The sequence below is a fragment of the Penaeus vannamei genome, chromosome 6 (assembly GCF_042767895.1).
Source record: "Penaeus vannamei isolate JL-2024 chromosome 6, ASM4276789v1, whole genome shotgun sequence".
NCBI classification, from domain to species: domain Eukaryota; kingdom Metazoa; phylum Arthropoda; class Malacostraca; order Decapoda; family Penaeidae; genus Penaeus; species Penaeus vannamei.
In genome coordinates, this window is record NC_091554.1 from 2732672 (window position 1) to 2750171 (window position 17500).

The following is a 17500-nucleotide window of genomic DNA, read 5'->3' on the forward strand; positions in this document are numbered from 1 at the left end:
TGTAACCTCTACCATATCTTTAACTTACCACATGTCACACCGCACACCAAAATTGGTAGGTCCTTACACGTCAAGAGCTTACTGGAAGGTGTTCAAGTTATGAGCATTATGTTTTTCCGACATGGGAGGCAATTAAAGTAAAGAGGCAGTAACGTTGTTTCATTGTTAACAGTGAACCTACGTTATGATAACGAAATTATAAATCATAAAATATATACATTACAAAGAACAATACTTTAAATGTACAAGCATAAAAGTAAGAGAGGAAATGTTAGTAGAAATAGGATTAAGTAATGAATAAAAATATTAGTAGTAATCAGTAATGATTCCACGTTAGTTGAAAGTAGTGCAAAGAAAACGTGACGTTTAGAGAAAACGCGGGTATAGAAAATGGTAATACAGAAAATTAGACACGTATAGAAAACGAGTTTATAGAAAATGCAGACATAAACAAAAGACTCTGCCGCAGAAGGTCGATTTTTACTTAGCCCTTTGCGGCTCATAGCACCGTTTTTTTTTTTTTTTTTTTTTTTTTTTTTTTTTTCTTTTTCCATTTAACGGTAAATATAAGGCCTGTGCATCTTAAGATTACTTCTATCCTACTCTGTTTCTTCCGCTTTATAAGATGGTAGTGTCCATTTTCTATCTACGCGTGTTGCGGTCTTCAACCTTTACCTTCCAGGAAAAATGTGGGGTTAAATAACACAAATAATGTAACATACTGTGAAAATAACCATGGTTATTCACGTTTCCATTGCAGGGGGCTGTGCCGGCGAGAAATGTTTTGGTTTTGGTGTTACGTCGATTCTAGGTTGTTCTTAAGACTATATAGTGGAAACAAAGAAGAAAAAGACCTTAATAACTATCGCAGTTCGATTTCTGAGGCCATTAAGTACCCCAAGTCCCCCCCCCCCCCCCCTCAAAAAAAAAAAAAGCGATTAAAACGAAGCGATTCACGATCCACAATAGACCGACCAAAAGAAGCAAAGGAAAATTGACAGTTTGATCTTTTGATATAAGGTATTTGGTTTATTGTTTACTGTATGGATGTATGTCTATATTGCCGTACGTATTGAGGTGAAGAGAATGTGTCCCGGGGGGTGTTGGGGGGGGGGGCTTGCTTCCCATCAACCCTCCCCTCGGGCAGTGCCAGGTCACGCCACCGTAAATTGCTAGGTTAGGACTTTTTTTTTTTTTTTTTGGTTTGGTTTTGTTTGGTTTGGTTTGGTTTGGTTTGGTTTGGTTTGGAAGGTGTGAAATCCCATAGATTTTGCTGAAAGATGGGTTGGATTCCCATAGTTTTTTGAACTGGCGCTTACATGGAATGTTTTATTTTCTTTGTTTTCATCATATATAGTTAATTTGATCTATGAGCAAAAGATTTTGTAAATGCACCCCCCCCCCCCTATGGGGGGTAGGAATGTGAAATGATCCAAATCACCACAAAAATTAGGGTAAAACATACCTCAGGTATAAATTTTTACTAAAATCTCTCCATAACTTTTTGAGTTAGAAAAATTTACTGGATCCGAACCATGGTCCACATCACCACCAAAGTGCAATCAGCGTCTAAGTTAGGTTAAAACACACCTTTGGTTAAAATCTCATTAAAATTTGTTCATAAATTTTAGGAATATGAGAAAACACAAACAAACAAACAATCAGCAAACAAGCACACACAAATGGAAGTAATAATAGAAATAAACAAAAGGTCATGGGGTACACAAAAATGATCTATATATCCTTGCATACCTTATATACTGTTTCTTCTTTGGGTGTCCCCCCCCTTTAACCCCCAATTCTCCACAGGCCCCCAGGATTGAAGGGGGGTAGGAGAAAAAAACATAAATAGGTGTGGTTGTCTTAGAATTACCAAATCTTCAGAAATTCACACCATCCTAACCTCAAATAAAATGTCCTGACCAATAACCAACCTAACCTAACAATCTAAACTGGGTAAAAGTTAAAGACAGCAACTCGCAGTGATAGAGGGAAATGCCATCTTATAGAGTGGAAGAAATAGAGTAGGATACAACATAGCTTTAGTTGCAGCGGCCTCATATTCACTGCTAAATGAAAATATACCACACAATCATTGCTCGTATTCTAAGTCCTGTATCTTGTTTACCTTGCAAAAAATAACAACACTGACAGAGTCAGTAAATGTTCTGAGTTGATTATGAATGCAATGAAATGCTACTTTTCGGAAATGCAATCCAAACTTCTATTTACAAAAGATAAAGTAATGTGACTTCGGAAATGCGAGGCAAAATTTACATTTTCTACAATCGAAGAAATACGACTTTTCCAAAATGTGAGTGTCTGATTATGCCACCATATTTGAAAATAAGGAAGCTTAAATGCACATGGTTACCAGCACAAAATTTACTCACGGTCCAAGTTGCTGTGATTAGGTGTGCGCTTCGGGCACTGCCTGAGGCAAGGGCTGATGGGGGGGCTCTGACCCCAACACCCTCCGGGAAACTCTTCACCTCGGTATGCACCACAAGATAGAGTAAGATAGTTCAGAAAATTTCACACATTCTTTCATCTTGTATGATTCTGTGAATCTAAAAAAATAATAATAATAATAAAAAATAAAAATAAATAAATAAATAAAAGATAAAAAATAAAAATAAATCAAGCACACCACCATAACACAAATGACACACGTCAGTCATTGTCACTGAGAAGAATGAGGCAGGTCACCAGTGTAATCCAGAAATCTGCCTGTTATTTCCATACTCAAACTGTGTTAACCCTTTATCGGGCAAGTGACCATATATGATCACTTAAATACATATATCTATGAGGTATTTACAATGTGTGCCCTGTAAAGGGTTAAGTAACAACTGTGTTGTTTGGCGATTAAGAAAATTAATCAACCTAAATTGAGGATCAAAATACGCATTGTAATATGATAATGGCTGATACATGAATATATATGAAAGTTATTCGATAGTCGTGTTCATTTTTATGATATCAGGGCGCTAATGCCGACATGGGCATATAGCCGCATCCACCCTTTATTCCCACCTGTTGGGATCCCTCATGGCAAGCCGCCAGGCAGGGACTTGGCCCATTTCGAGCTCCTAACAACAGGTTTTATCGATATACCCAAGCTACAGCCTCCTAGTTCGTCCCACAGGCCTCCTTTACCCAGGGTTGTCTCTTGCAGAGACAACCAGGTGGCCTGAGTTGCGATCACAGATTATGTAGATAACAGGTCCTATGCCAGTCTCATGGTGCTACCGTTGGTTGGACATATGGTCCTGCTAACAGTACCCCATGATGCAGTGCAAAGACCAATTACAGAAGGCATCAAGACGAGATTTGAACTTGAATGAGCAATTAAAAATCTCTGCTAAACTGCCGCCTCCTAATTGGTTGTAAGGTAGTGGTGACATAGGTGTGCAGTAGGACAGAAGACGATTTGCAAGCTGCGTGGCAAGTTAATCTTTCGCACCGAGCGATTGGACTTAGCCGCTGGAGCTCCGAGTGGACTTGGGTTGTGAGCAATGCTTTCTGTGACCTTTTTCCTTTATTTGTGGCATTACCTTTCATGTCTGCGGATTATTTCTTGTACAAACCACTATTACTTTTTTCCTCTAAAAGATATGTATATTTATTTATTTACAGGTTGGTATCTGGGGCTGGAGATATTAAGATCACAAAAGATGGAAACATTCTACTTCATGAGATGGTAGGTGTTTATTAAGGTCATGTGGACTGTAAAACATATCTATAAGGAAATTGTCTCTTAACCCACTAGCAATAGTCCATTTGGAATCTAAAAATCCCAGTTTCCGGGCGGTATCAAAATAAGCGTGTGGGCCAGTCCGGGAACCTGCCTGTGCTCCATGTGCCACGGGAGACCAAATCAAAGCGCAAGCTCTGATCTAGTGTCACACTAGTGAGACAGTTGGCCATGTTTATTTTTCTGAGCATCACATATGTGTGACACCGGTGCAAGTGGGTTAATAATATGAAATCAGATTTTTAATTCATGTTTGGGAATAAAGTTGCAGAAAATTTTTCATCAGGGATGACAGATTTACTAGTTTGTAGGATAAATCTTTATTGGCCATTTAGAATATATACACTTAGATGTAAGAATTATTGTGGCTAGTTTTTAAATAAGTGAAAATTAGAATTAAATGTGTGGTATCTCTTGTATAGCAAATCCAGCACCCAACTGCCAGCATGATTGCCAAGGCCTGCACTGCCCAGGATGACATCATTGGAGATGGCACCACCTCGACCGTCCTCCTCATTGGGGAGATGCTCAAACAGGCAGACATTCAGATCCAGGATGGACTCCACCCAAGACTCATTGCCGAGGGATTTGACCTTGCAAAGGTAGGGAGATAGGGTGTAGGTTACCTCTTTTTTCTCATTTGTTCTTCTTGAATTAATTTGATGACTGAAAAGTTGGAGTACCTAGCTTAGCATGTCAATACAGTCAGAATTTACCATATTTGATTTTTGATAAAGTTTAATTCTTCCTTCAAGGTTAAAGCTCAGGAGGTGCTGGACCAGGTGCGTCTCAAGGAGGAGATGACACGTGAGCGGCTGTGTCAGGTGGCTCGCACAGCTTTACGCACCAAGGTCCACTCAGAGTTGGCTGACAAGCTAACAGAAGTGTGTGTAGATGCTGTATTGGCCATCAAAGAAGAGGGCAAACCTCTGGATTTACACATGGTTGAAATCATGGATATGCAGGTAAGAGCTGTTGTGAATTCAGTTATGATCTCCTTGTGATCAGATGACCTAAAATAAGCTAATTCCTTAAGGGCCAGATTAAAGCTCATGAACCTTTTATGGCACTATTCCTTTAAGGGGACTGTCCCTGAGAGAGGGGGGGGGGAAGGGGGTTAAATTGAGTTAGTTAGCGTATAGTATAGGTACATGGATGAGGAAACTACCAAACGAGTATTAAGCGCCTGCTATGGCTCGTTGTCTTGCAGCCGGTGCGCAAGTCCCTCAGCACCCGGAGAGGTACATTGCTAATGAGCGCACAGGTACACCTATGTGGACTTTTGCTTGTGGCAATTGTGCATAAGGCATTTAATTATGACATTGCGCATAGATATGAGTTCGTGAATGTTCAAGGAACACTTTGATACCAATATTAGGAAAAAATTATATCACCGTGATTTATGACGAAATATTTTGTGAAATATATCTAAAATAAATGTAAGTTTTGTGTCCTTTTACACACGATATATGCTTCGATTGAGACTCCCTGGAAATATGTTTTAGTTTACGAGGTAATATATACGTATATCACATACGAAGCACTAATGTTTAAAAATAGCCTAATAAGGAAGGATTGAATTATTTCCATTACATTTCGCTCAACGGTCGGTACATCACAGCAGGGGGCAATTTGAATTGATTTGAAATTGGTAGTTACCGTTGTAAAGACCAATTCAATACGAATGTTACCTAAATGTCAGATTTTAAAACTTCGGATGTATAAGCGAGATACTAATTATTTCATGTTGAAGATGATAGTACTCAGTAATACCTGCTATGAAATAAAAACTATATGGAATTTTGAGCTCGGTTGTATGCGTAGTCTTCGTCTGGCATTCAAAAAGCTATCGCATCCGTTTTGTGCGTTCCCGATAAAAATGAATATGTTTAGACGTTACCGTAAGTCTTAGGCACCATAAATTGGCAAATATCCCACAACACCTAGGCATCTGCATGATTTTATGCACTTCTTAGTAAAGATAATGGGTGCAAATGGCTAATCATAAACTATACACTTGTTCTCCTTTGCAATCTGTTAATATTGACAATTATCGAAGAAAATGGTATGAGAGGGATAACTAATATATTTTATTATTTAGATATGAAAGTCAATGTAGGCCTAAATGATGATGATTAATCTTTTTAACTTTATGTGCGTGCGTTCACCTACATATGATCCTCCTCGAAAATTATAAACACCCAGTGACCATCTCCCTCTCCCCTTCCCCTGTGTGAGGCATGGGAAATATTCAACGACTTTCATAAGTTCTCGGATTCAATGTACTAAATTCATATGCTTTTAAAATTCTCAAAATTGAACCACCATGTTGTATTCATGCCAGGACTTTATAATTAGAATGCTTTTGTACTAATGTTGCCATCCACAGTTCCCCATTTCTTCAAAATAAAAAGAAATAATAAAAACAAAATGAAAAATAAAAAAAAAGATAGAAAAATTTAAAAAAGGTTTTTATCTGGTTTAGATTAGTTGTTTCTATGGTAAAATGCATTTATTAAGCTTTTCACACGAAGATATCAACTTTTAAGAACAACGAAAAAAAAAATTACATACCTTTACAGAATACCATCCCTATTGAAAATGAAAATTACCTATGGACTTGGTAATCATTGCATTTGCAAAGTACACTAAATAATTTTTTTTTTTTTTTTTTCTTTTTTTTTTTTTGATAAGTAGTATCATTAGATTCAGAGAAAAATAACAGATAATGAACTTTGGCAAGGGGCCAAATACAAAACGCCGTAGCTCCGTTATTTTTTTATGAATCTTCGGTACATCCCAACTCATGTAATTTTCATGTGATTTAAATGCAGTTTGTTGCTTTCACTAGAGCCTTAGCGTCCCAAGGCCATGTAAAAGGCCGATTTTTGAATTTTGGCCTTAATCAAAAAATAATAATAATTTAATGCTGAAAAAAAAAAAATTAAAAATAGTTCTCTATGTCAAGCTGTCCCCCACCAAAAAAAAAAAAAAAAAAAAAAAAAAAAAAAAAAAAAAGGAAATTCAAAATTCGGCCTTTTACATGGCTATAGGCTAAAAAGGTTAATCATCATAATTTAGTAGGCCTACATTGACTTTCATATCTAAATCATAAAATATATTAGTTACCCCTCTCATACCATTTCTTTGAGAATTGTCAATATTAACAGATTGCAAAGGAGAACAAGTGTATAGTTTATGATTAGCCATTTGCACCCATTATCTTTACTAAGAAGTGCATAAAATCATGCAGATGCCTAGGTGTTGTGGGATATTTGCCAATTTATGGTGCCTAAGACTTTCGGTAACGTCTAAACATATTCATTTTTATCGGGAACGCACAAAACGGATGCGATAGCTTTTTGAATGCCAGACGAAGACTACGCATACAACTGAGCTCAAAATTCCATATAGTTTTTATTTCATAGCAGGTATTACTGAGTACTATCATCTTCAACATGAAATAATTAGTATCTCGCTTATACATCCGAAGTTTTAAAATCTGACATTTAGGTAACATTCGTATTGAATTGGTCTTTACAACGGTAACTACCAATTTCAAATCAATTCAAATTGCCCCCTGCTGTGATGTACCGACCGTTGAGCGAAATGTAATGGAAATATTTCAATCCTTCCTTATAAGGCTATTTTTAAACATTAGTGCTTCGTATATGATATACATATATGTTACCTCGTAAACTAAAACATATTACCAGGGAGTCTCGATCAAAGCATATTTTGTGTGTAAAAGGACACGAAACTTACATTTTTTTTAGATATATTTCACAAAATATTTCATTGTAAATCACGGTGATATAATTTTTTCCTGATATTGGTATCAAAGTGTTCCTTGAACATTCACAAACTCCTATGTATGCGCAATGTCATAATTAAATGCCTTATGCACAATTGCCACAAGCAAAAGTCCACATAGGTGTACCTGTGCGCTCATTAGCAATGTACCTCTCCGGGTGCTGAGGGACTTGCGCACCGGCTGCAAGACAACGAGCCATAGCAGGCGCTTAATACTCGTTTGGTAGTTTCCTCATCCATGTACCTATACTATACGCTAACTAACTCAATTTAACCCCCTTCCCCTCCTTCTCTCAGGGACGGTCCCCTTAAGGGGACCATTACTGGCATTGGGCGGGGAGACAGAGTGGTCGAAAATGAGTTATGGTCAGTTTCATACTCTTAAATGAGATTAGAATTACCCACGTGAATATGAACTTCTGCGACAAAAAATTTGGGCAGAGCATGAGGCCAGAACCCCAAGTCCCACTGCTGCTGTGTCAGCGATTTTCACCCTTCCGCATTTTCGCTTCACAGAAGCTGATGTGATGCATTGTATTTTGACATTACCTATTGAAATGGATCATAGGAAGATAAAAGTGTCTTATTATAACAGTTTTATCCCAAAGTGAAAGATTTGTGATATGAAAGAGGAAGAAAAATACAAAATCATTGACTTTTCAAATTTCTTTCCCATAAAATATAGTAGATATGATTTGATGTTGACAAATTCATCATAAAAGTATGTTTAGGGTTTGGTGATAATACATGAGCAGTTACAAGTCTATATCTCCAAATATAAATGCAACGAATATATATTCATACGGACTGGAGGCTTGTGCACGTCCAAGGTCATCTCGTAGGAACACCCACAACAAAGCTCCAAGCGTCGCCACCACTTTAGATTTTTCTGATTACAATAGCTTTACATATGCGCTTGCATTTGAAATTGATTAATCAATTAAACATCATTGTCATTATAAATTCATTTACGAGAAAAAATAAATGTAAAGAAAGATATAATTTATTCATGTAAACTCGTAAAATTGGCCTTTAAATATCTGATACCTAATGTTACATCACAAGAAGCATCCACGATAAACAAATATAAGAGATTTGTATTTCAAAATATTTTTGATCTATCAACGTTTTCTGAACGGTTATCTGTAACAAACACTAGACAATTCATTGTCCCTCCATAACAAGTACTCCGCTGGTGACTAAACGTTTATCGCTTGTTTCAAGGCGGAATCACTTGGTTAGGCGATGGGGAAGAAGAGTTGACTGGAATAACAAGAAAATAAATAAATTAAATTAATAATTATGGACCTAATAAGTATGTGCACATGTACGTATATACGCGTGCACAGCCATGTACCTTTGCAATAATTTTCATGCATATACACATATAAACGAATATATATACAAGAGAACAGCAATAAAACACGAAACAACCAATTTTATATAAGTCATATTGCCTTGAGTCTGGATTTGCCCCTTTTCACGGGAGTCGTTAGTTTGTTTCTATAACTTGGAGACTAGTGATCTTATCTTTACCTAATAAAGTGCATTTGAAAGAGGAATAATAATAGTTTCTACAGTAATGAAATGGTAAAGATCCATAAATGAAAAAATATAGAAAATGATCTTCAAATATGCAACTTTTTGTTTGTTTTTCAATTTTTCTTTTTTTCGAGCTACAGTTGCTTCCTTGCCCCCAGAGTTTTTATCCAATTAAAATTTTGGATATATCTTTGGAAACCTTGTGGAAATGCGCAGACTACTTTTTCATGATTTTATTGAAATGTTGCTTACTTTTTTATATACAAATTTTTGAAAATCGAAAAACACTAAAAATTATTATTATTTTTTTTTTTTTCTGGGGAAACTAAATCAAATTTCCAAACAATTGTGTGATACAGTTGTCTTAGGAATTCATTTATGTTCATTCCCTTTTTTATTCATGACACAATTCATAATTCTCTGGGATAAGTGGCCTTCTGCGCAGACACAAGTGGGGGGAGGGGGGATTGTTTTTTTGCGGGGTGCAGCGCCCCCCATACAGGAACCCCCAAAATATTTTGTGTCAAGATGTGGAATATGAAAATACATAAAATATCCAAAAATCAAGAAAATCCATAAGACCTTTTATTTTTTTTAGAAATATTTACCAATATGACCCCCCACCCCCATAATTAGCCACGCCCCTTTTAGGGACGGTCCCCTTAAGGTTAAAGTGACCACATTTCATGAAATGGAGCACATAGATTCTATGTAAAGACTATTGAAAGCCAAGCTTAGTGTAGCTGAAAATAACAAATGTTAAAAACTGAAGTATGATTTTAGAATAGGAGGTGATGGAAGTACTTACAGCCTTCTCTTTCATTCTGCACAGCACAAGACTGAAATGGACACACAGCTGGTCAAAGGCTTGGTCATGGACCATGGAGGCCGACACCCTGATATGCCCAAGAAGCTCAGCAATGCCTACATCCTAACCTGTAATGTCTCCATGGAGTATGAAAAGACTGAAGTCAATTCTGGTTTCTTCTATAAATCTGCTGAGGAAAGGGAAAAGCTTGTGGCAGCCGAAAGAGAATTTATTGAAAACAGGTAGAGCAAAATTTAATGCAAGAGAGGATGACTTTTTCTTTAGTCAGATATCTTAATTTTGATAAATGAAATTAACTTTTATTTGTCCCCTCACACCCTTCAGGGATGTAAATACTGCATTCACTAAGTAGACCAAGCTTTAATTTGGGTCCATTTTCAATGGTGATATTCTACTTGCATGTGATATAAATGATCCTACTAATGTGTTATTATCTTGCAGGGTAAAGAAGGTGATAGAGCTAAAGAAGAAAGTTTGTGCTGACAGTGACAAGACCTTCGCCGTCATTAACCAGAAGGGCATTGACCCCATGTCCCTTGATTTGCTTGCAAAGGAAGGCATTCTTGGACTCCGTCGGGCCAAGCGCCGTAACATGGAGAGGCTTGCCCTTGCTTGTGGTGGAATGGCCATGAACAGCTTTGATGACATGACAGAAGACTGTCTTGGTTTTGCTGGCAGTGTCTACGAGCACGTACTTGTATGTCTTGGAATTAATGCAGTTTCCTTAAGATTTATGATAACTTTGTGTCATACTGTGGGAAATAAGGTTCTGCAGCTGTAAGATTTCTACAATGATTTACATATATTAATTTTTCCTTCTTAATCTTCCAGGGAGAGACTAAGTACACATTTGTGGAGGAACTGAAGAATCCCCATAGTGTGACAATTCTCATTAAGGGACCATACAAACACACACTTGTTCAGACTAAGGATGCAATTCGGGATGGCCTGCGAGCCATCAAGAATGCCCTTGATGATGGTTCTCTTGTTCCTGGTGCTGGTGCCTTTGAGGTGAGTTACAGAGTTCAGTAGAATAACTTTCCAATTTTCATCACTTTCGGTTTGTTCTCACTTAGCTGAAATTATATAGGGTCTAAATTCTAAAGTCCAATTAGCCATTACTTGGGAATTGTTTAAGATTTAGACATTTGCTGTTACCATAAACATGAATTGCTTTTTGCCTTTTTCCTACCCAGTAATGTGGGAAGAGTTTACCATATATTGAGTATAATTTGATTTTGTTCCCAATAAAAAAATGCCTGGTTACTCAGATCTCACAAATGCAAATATTATTTGTTGGTATTTCAAGAGGTTGATTTTATGCACCAGTAATGCATATTTCAATGTCATATATCAAATGCAGAGAGCACAGAGTTGAAAAAATATCACATTTTTCATCTTGAGTATGAATGAAATTGTAAACACAGCAGCAAAATCATATTTTAACGATATAATACAATCAACATGTATATAGATGTAATTATCAATATTAGTAGAAATGGTAACCTCATGGTATTGTAGGAGGTAGCTCTTGTATGGTGTATATTGGAGGAGTGTGGAAGAAAAGATCGGGTTTGATTGATGGGCTGAGGGAGTTGCATGCCAACAAAAAGAGAAGGGATTGGTGGTGATTTTGGGGTTGTGGGTGGAGGAAATTTGCCAAATATTTGTAGAGTTTAGTAGACACCACAAACATATATCGAAGTTGCGTGAAAAAGGCTAGCTAGGTTTTGACTACCCTTGCATGGTCGTGCTGAATAGTTTAAATATTTGAGTTCGAGACGTATTCCCTGGGCACATATACACTTGTGTGCAGTATCAAGACTCCTTGCCTCCCCTCTGCAATGTTATCTCTTTTTGCCATTTTCTAAGGTCTATATTTGTTCTTTGATATGCAGTATCAAGATTTTAACCCATTAGTGCCGGTATATTTTGAAGCCGAAAATAAAAGATTCCAGGCGGCTATAAAATCAGCAGGCGGTGTCCAGGGCCGCCGCCTGCTGCTGCATCGGAGCACAAGCCACGATAGTGTCACTGGTGGGACGCCTGGCAATGTTTATTTTTTCAGGTGTCTCACATTTGGGACACCTGTTGTTAGTGGGTTAATAAACTTTTCCTTGCACAGACAAAGAATAACATTTTGTAATTTGGGGAATTTTTTTATATTTCCATATTACTACATTTTTTGCCATACCCCATCAGTCCCAGTGGAATAGTAATAGGATCCTGAGCATGGAAATAGTCCTCCCAGGAGCTGGTGCTCTTTCAGCCATGTATTAGGCATAGTACATTTGACACTCATTTACCAAGAGAAATGCAAGAGCCCCTTCCTAAATGCTCACTGAGTTTAATCACCCTTTGTGCACTTGTTTCAAGAAAATTAGTTACTGAGTTGCTGATCCTATAGTATTTAGACTTCCTGGTACTGCTGTGTTGGTGAATGTGATGTGGTTTGTCACTTTTGAGGAGACAGGCGGATGTGCAGACATGTTGACAGATGAGGCAGTATGAGACAACATTTTGATATGTTCTCAGAAAGGCATTGCTGTTGCTGCTATTTTGGTGCTGCTGCTGTTCAGCAACAACAATAAGAACAAAAAAAGCTATTGGAAAGAAGAATGATTTATTGTCAGTGACATTGTGTGGTATTCTTTAAACAAGTTAGCTGATGACTAAACAGTTGAACACTTTTCTCATATGACCATAGTTATGCTTAGGGAGACTGCAGTAATGATGATAATCGGTAGATATTGGTAATTATGATTACAATATCATTGTGGTGATGGTTATTGTTAAGGTAATAAAAATAGTTATATTTGTAAATTCATATACTTATATTAGATATATATTTCTTCCAGATAATTTTCAGGTTCATATCAATATTATTGCAGAAATGTAAAATATTTTTTAAAAATTGTTTACAATTTTGGTATCTATTGATATTTTTCATTTACAGATTGCAGCATATGATGCTTTAATGAAATATGAAAGTGAAGTAAAGGGTCGGGCCAGATATGGTGTGCGTGCCTTTGCAGATGCCCTTCTTGTGATTCCTAAAACTCTAGGTAAGTTTCTTACACATCCTGTAGCACCCAGAACCGTTAAAAGAAAAGAGAGAGAGAGAAAAAAAATGAAGCTGATTATGTATTTATAACTTTTGAAGCTGATAATCTATTTATAAGGTTCTTCAACATCTTTACAGCTAGCAATAGTGGGTATGACCCTATGGACAGCCTAGTCAAGCTGAGGGAAGAGTACAAGAACAGCGGCGGAACAGCTATTGGTCTGGACATCACTACTGGTGAAGTACTTGAACCTACTGTGGCTGGAATATTTGATAACTATTGTGTGAAGAGGCATATGCTGGATGCCTGGTAAGACTGCTACTACTACTTTAATAACTTTAAACTTGAAGAAAATTTTAAGAGTATTTATTTTGAAATCAAGTGTTTACTGTGTGATATGTAAGCATTGATGGTATTCGAAGATATAAGAAAAATTTTACCATCTCTTATCGATCTCTTCTTTCAGTTCGGTCATTGCTCGAAATCTCTTAATTGTCGATGAAATTATGAGAGCTGGGCTGTCACAGTTGAAATAGACACAACAATGCTAATGATGAATAGCGATATTAATATAATAGGTAAGTTTGCAATAAAGTCATACAAGGTTTATGAATCTTAGAATATATTTCTCTGTGGATATATTGGCATACAAGGTTTATGAATCTTAGAATATATTTCTCTGTGGATATATTGGCATTCTAAAGATATTTTGTATTTATTTCAGCACTGGCGCCTGCTTTCCTGATCAATCAACCGCATTCCTTACCAGTGATTTCTCACCAAAAGCTTTACCAGTCACAACCTCACATTGTCTTACTAAAATGTAATTTTTTTCAGTTAATAAATAACAATAATAATAATTAAAACTATAGTATTTTTAACCCTCAATACATTATAAAATGGCAGCTCTTTTCAAGATAATGTCTGTTCCCTTGTGAAAAGCATTTTTTTTCTTTACTTTTTGAAATGGCTTGTACAAGAAAGAAGAAATTCCTTTTATTGATAAGTATTCATTCACATAGTCTTGCCCTGTTTCAGAAGTAAAAATTCCAAGGACAAAATTATAAAATTACCAACTTTTATGGTGTCATTTACGGATTGTCAATTGTTTTAACAGATTAAAGGTCATATAATACTATGGCAAAGTATTGTGGCGATAAAGGTAAAATGAGGTCATGATTGGGACAAAATGAGGAAGATGTCAAAGATCATAGAGTACTAAAGGATAGTGTGATAGTGAAAGGGTAATGAGGGAGCAAATGGTTACGGCGGGCAGTAGAAAACGGGGAGGGAGCTTAAGGGCGCAGGACAATAAGATCAAATGGAGGGTATATATATGCGCCTGAGGAAGGAAGAGAAACATTGCAAAAGGAATAATGTTAGTCATTATGAAGCAATAAGAAGGTAATAAGAATGGAGTGGGTGTTGGAGAAGTAAGAGAAGAACTAAGGAATGAGACAAAGAACGGGAAGCAGGTGAATTATCGGGAAGAACGGTGTGAGGGAAAGGATCCAGGGAAGGACATTTGTGACAAGAGTTAAATGAGAGCAACCAGAAGGGAGCAGAAGAGATTGAGGGGAGAAGGGGGGAGGTGTAGATGTGGTGTGTTGGAAGAGGGGTAGGAAGAACATGAGAAGGAGAATGGATGTCCGCAGTTACTTTGAATGTAGAAGGACAGATTAGAGCGTCCCCATGTGTCATGTGTAAAGAAGTTTGGTTTTCGAGAAGAGATGGGTGGAAAGGTCTACGAAATGGATTTTATGAGAAGAGGAAACTGATGTCCGAAGAGCAAAGGAAGAGGTAGGAGATAAAGTGGAACGTTTAGATTGCCTGGTGCGACAGTTAGTGAGGAGGAGAGATAGGCACCGGGGAAGTGGTAGGCAAGTATCTGGATTTAGAATGACAAAAATATTTGACTGGGAGAGGAGTAGAGATAGGATCGGAAGATGTACTGTGGGAGATGCAGAGACACCTTGTGAAGAAGGGAAAGGAGCAGAGCGAAGAGTTGCGTTGGAATAAGTAGCAAGAGAAACCTAGTCGGCGCACTTCCTGTCTGGCCTCGCGTAAAATAAAGCCGAGTTTGGGCCTGTGAACTGCTATCTTAGACTCAAACTTGTAGGTATATTATAGGAGTCACCACAACTGGCACACTTGCGTGATTGTGCAAAACAATTCAACGTTCATAACCAGGTAGGGCACATAGAGGGCAGCAGGCTGTGGAGTGATAATGCTTGGAAGGTTGGTCAAAACGTCAACATTTCTGACTTTGACCGGAGAAGGAGTCTATATGGTCGAACAGGGCAGGACTGTACGCTACTAAAAACTTCATGAGGGAGGTCATGTCAATGGAAGGTTATCTTGGCAATATTGACAGCCACTGGGACAAATTGTGTAGCACTACTGATACCAAATCGTAGTCAATGAGGCAGGCAATCATGTTTTGTTCACAATCTGACTAAATCATGTAGATAGAGCAATCAGTTGGAGATGGAAATAGTTCCGGTAGGTGTAAGAGGGGAATGAGGATGGGTAGGAATTTGATTAACAACGTCAGGGTAGATATTGCACGAGCTTGCGACTTGTAACTATTGCATGGCGTGAACGATCGGAACGGCTGCGGAGGGAAACTTTTGACTATTTTTTAAAGACATTTTTGGAGGAGGAGAGTGTTACCAGAGCATGGAGCTGTATGGGAATCAAAGAAAAACGTAGTACTGGGGGAGGACAAGGATGAAGAGCAGTATTAAGAGAGGAGGGGACTAGAAAATTAAGATATGCAGAAGGGAATGGATTGGATTTAGGAGGAGAGGACTAGACAGAGTAGACAAAAGGGGAGGAGTAGGAGTCAACTCCAATGGGTACACGGTGTGTGGCACTGTGATGAATGGTATCCCACGAGATGGTTAGGGCTGATTAGTTTGAGGGTAGTTGAAGACTGCCCAAACTGCCTGCTCTACCTTTAACTAAAAGGCACCCTCTTGAGGTCTTAGAAGGCTTGGGATTGTGAGGAAGGAGTGGAGATAGAGGAAGTGTAGCAGCCAGCTGGAGAAAGACGAGGGAAACATCTGACAGTCGACCAAAATAAAGGCAAGAGATGAAAGGCTCGTCTATGCCACTACATGGGTTTTGAGGCATGAATTTTAACAAATCGATATTGATTGGTATCTCCTGGAGAGGAGGCGAGTCGTAAAGAATTGGCTACATGTGGAGTTGAAGAACTTCCTCTGCCTTATAGCCTGAGGCTAAGAAGATTGAGAATGTCTGAATGTGTGAAGAGGAGGGAAACCAGTGGGGTACTGAATAGAACCGCCATTGTGGTTGTAGTTGGTCACAGAAGTCTGTCAATTGCCACTTCGCTCCCCAGTCCAGTCATTGAAGTGTTTTCCATTGCCATATTGGCAGACAGATAAGATATATTTAAATGATAAAACATTGAAGTATCTTTGTTTATTAAAGAATAAACTTCACGTAGCAAGGATCACCTAGAGGTGTGTGGGAGCAACAATGAGAAAGTGGCACACGGGCAAGCGAAAGGGCATGGGCTTAATTTTGCCTGGAGCAAGGACCTGCCAACGCGAGGTCTCGTTTGTCACATGGCTAGAACTAAAGCTTAAGCAGCTGATCAAACAGGTTATTAGTTGAAGGAGGCTGATGTCACTATTCTCAGCAAAAGTAGATAAAGACGGTAGAAAAATCCTAACATTTAATAGTGTTTGGCATCTCAATATCCATATTCCAGAGGAGTGCCCAGCGAGGTATTACACGACATTATAAAGATTTACACATCTAAGCAGCTATGTAAAAATGGCTACGCTGAAATTGGTAATAAGATGGATTAAAATTGTGTGCGCAAATAATGTTATGTAAATCTCTATGTATATGTATGTGTGCCTTTACTTTCCAGGAACCCCGAGTCTAATTACTACCGCTGATGTTACATATATATACATACGTACATACATACATTATATATATATATATATATATATATATATATATATATATATATATATATATATATATATATATATATATTTGTGTGTGTGCGTGTGCGTGCGTGAACACACACATATGGGTGGATATGTATGTATGTATGTATGTGTATATATACGAATATATATATATATATATATATATATATATATATTTATGTATAGATATACATGTATATATATAACCTGAAGATGGAATCCATGGGGATTTAGAAACTGGTCTCATGTATTTCAATAAATCTAGTTGGTACACCATGAGCTTTTCTACCACATATATAAGTAAATACACGCACGTGCACACACAAACACACACACACACACACACACACACACACACACACACACACACACACACACACACACACACACACACACACACACACATATATATATATATATATATATATATATATATATATATATATATATATATATATATATAAATATATATAATATATATATATATATGTCTATCTCTCTCTCTCTCTATCAATCTATCTAA

General features: G+C 37.4%; 1 protein-coding gene across 1 annotated transcript in view; it reads left to right on the forward strand.

The window, feature by feature from the left end:
- The window catches only part of CCT6 (chaperonin containing TCP1 subunit 6), a 16039-nt gene extending 2167 nt beyond the window's left edge, over nucleotides 1–13872 (forward strand). Inside the window, exons 2-11 of the mRNA XM_027353803.2 lie at nucleotides 3640–3703; nucleotides 4180–4359; nucleotides 4513–4722; nucleotides 9945–10162; nucleotides 10383–10638; nucleotides 10773–10952; nucleotides 12898–13006; nucleotides 13144–13315; nucleotides 13473–13584; nucleotides 13731–13872. Of these exons, the coding sequence (XP_027209604.1) occupies nucleotides 3640–3703; nucleotides 4180–4359; nucleotides 4513–4722; nucleotides 9945–10162; nucleotides 10383–10638; nucleotides 10773–10952; nucleotides 12898–13006; nucleotides 13144–13315; nucleotides 13473–13542 (1459 nt within the window). The 3' untranslated portion in view covers nucleotides 13543–13584; nucleotides 13731–13872. The remainder of the gene's footprint in view (nucleotides 1–3639; nucleotides 3704–4179; nucleotides 4360–4512; nucleotides 4723–9944; nucleotides 10163–10382; nucleotides 10639–10772; nucleotides 10953–12897; nucleotides 13007–13143; nucleotides 13316–13472; nucleotides 13585–13730) is intronic.
- Nucleotides 13873–17500: the final 3628 nt, after the last annotated feature.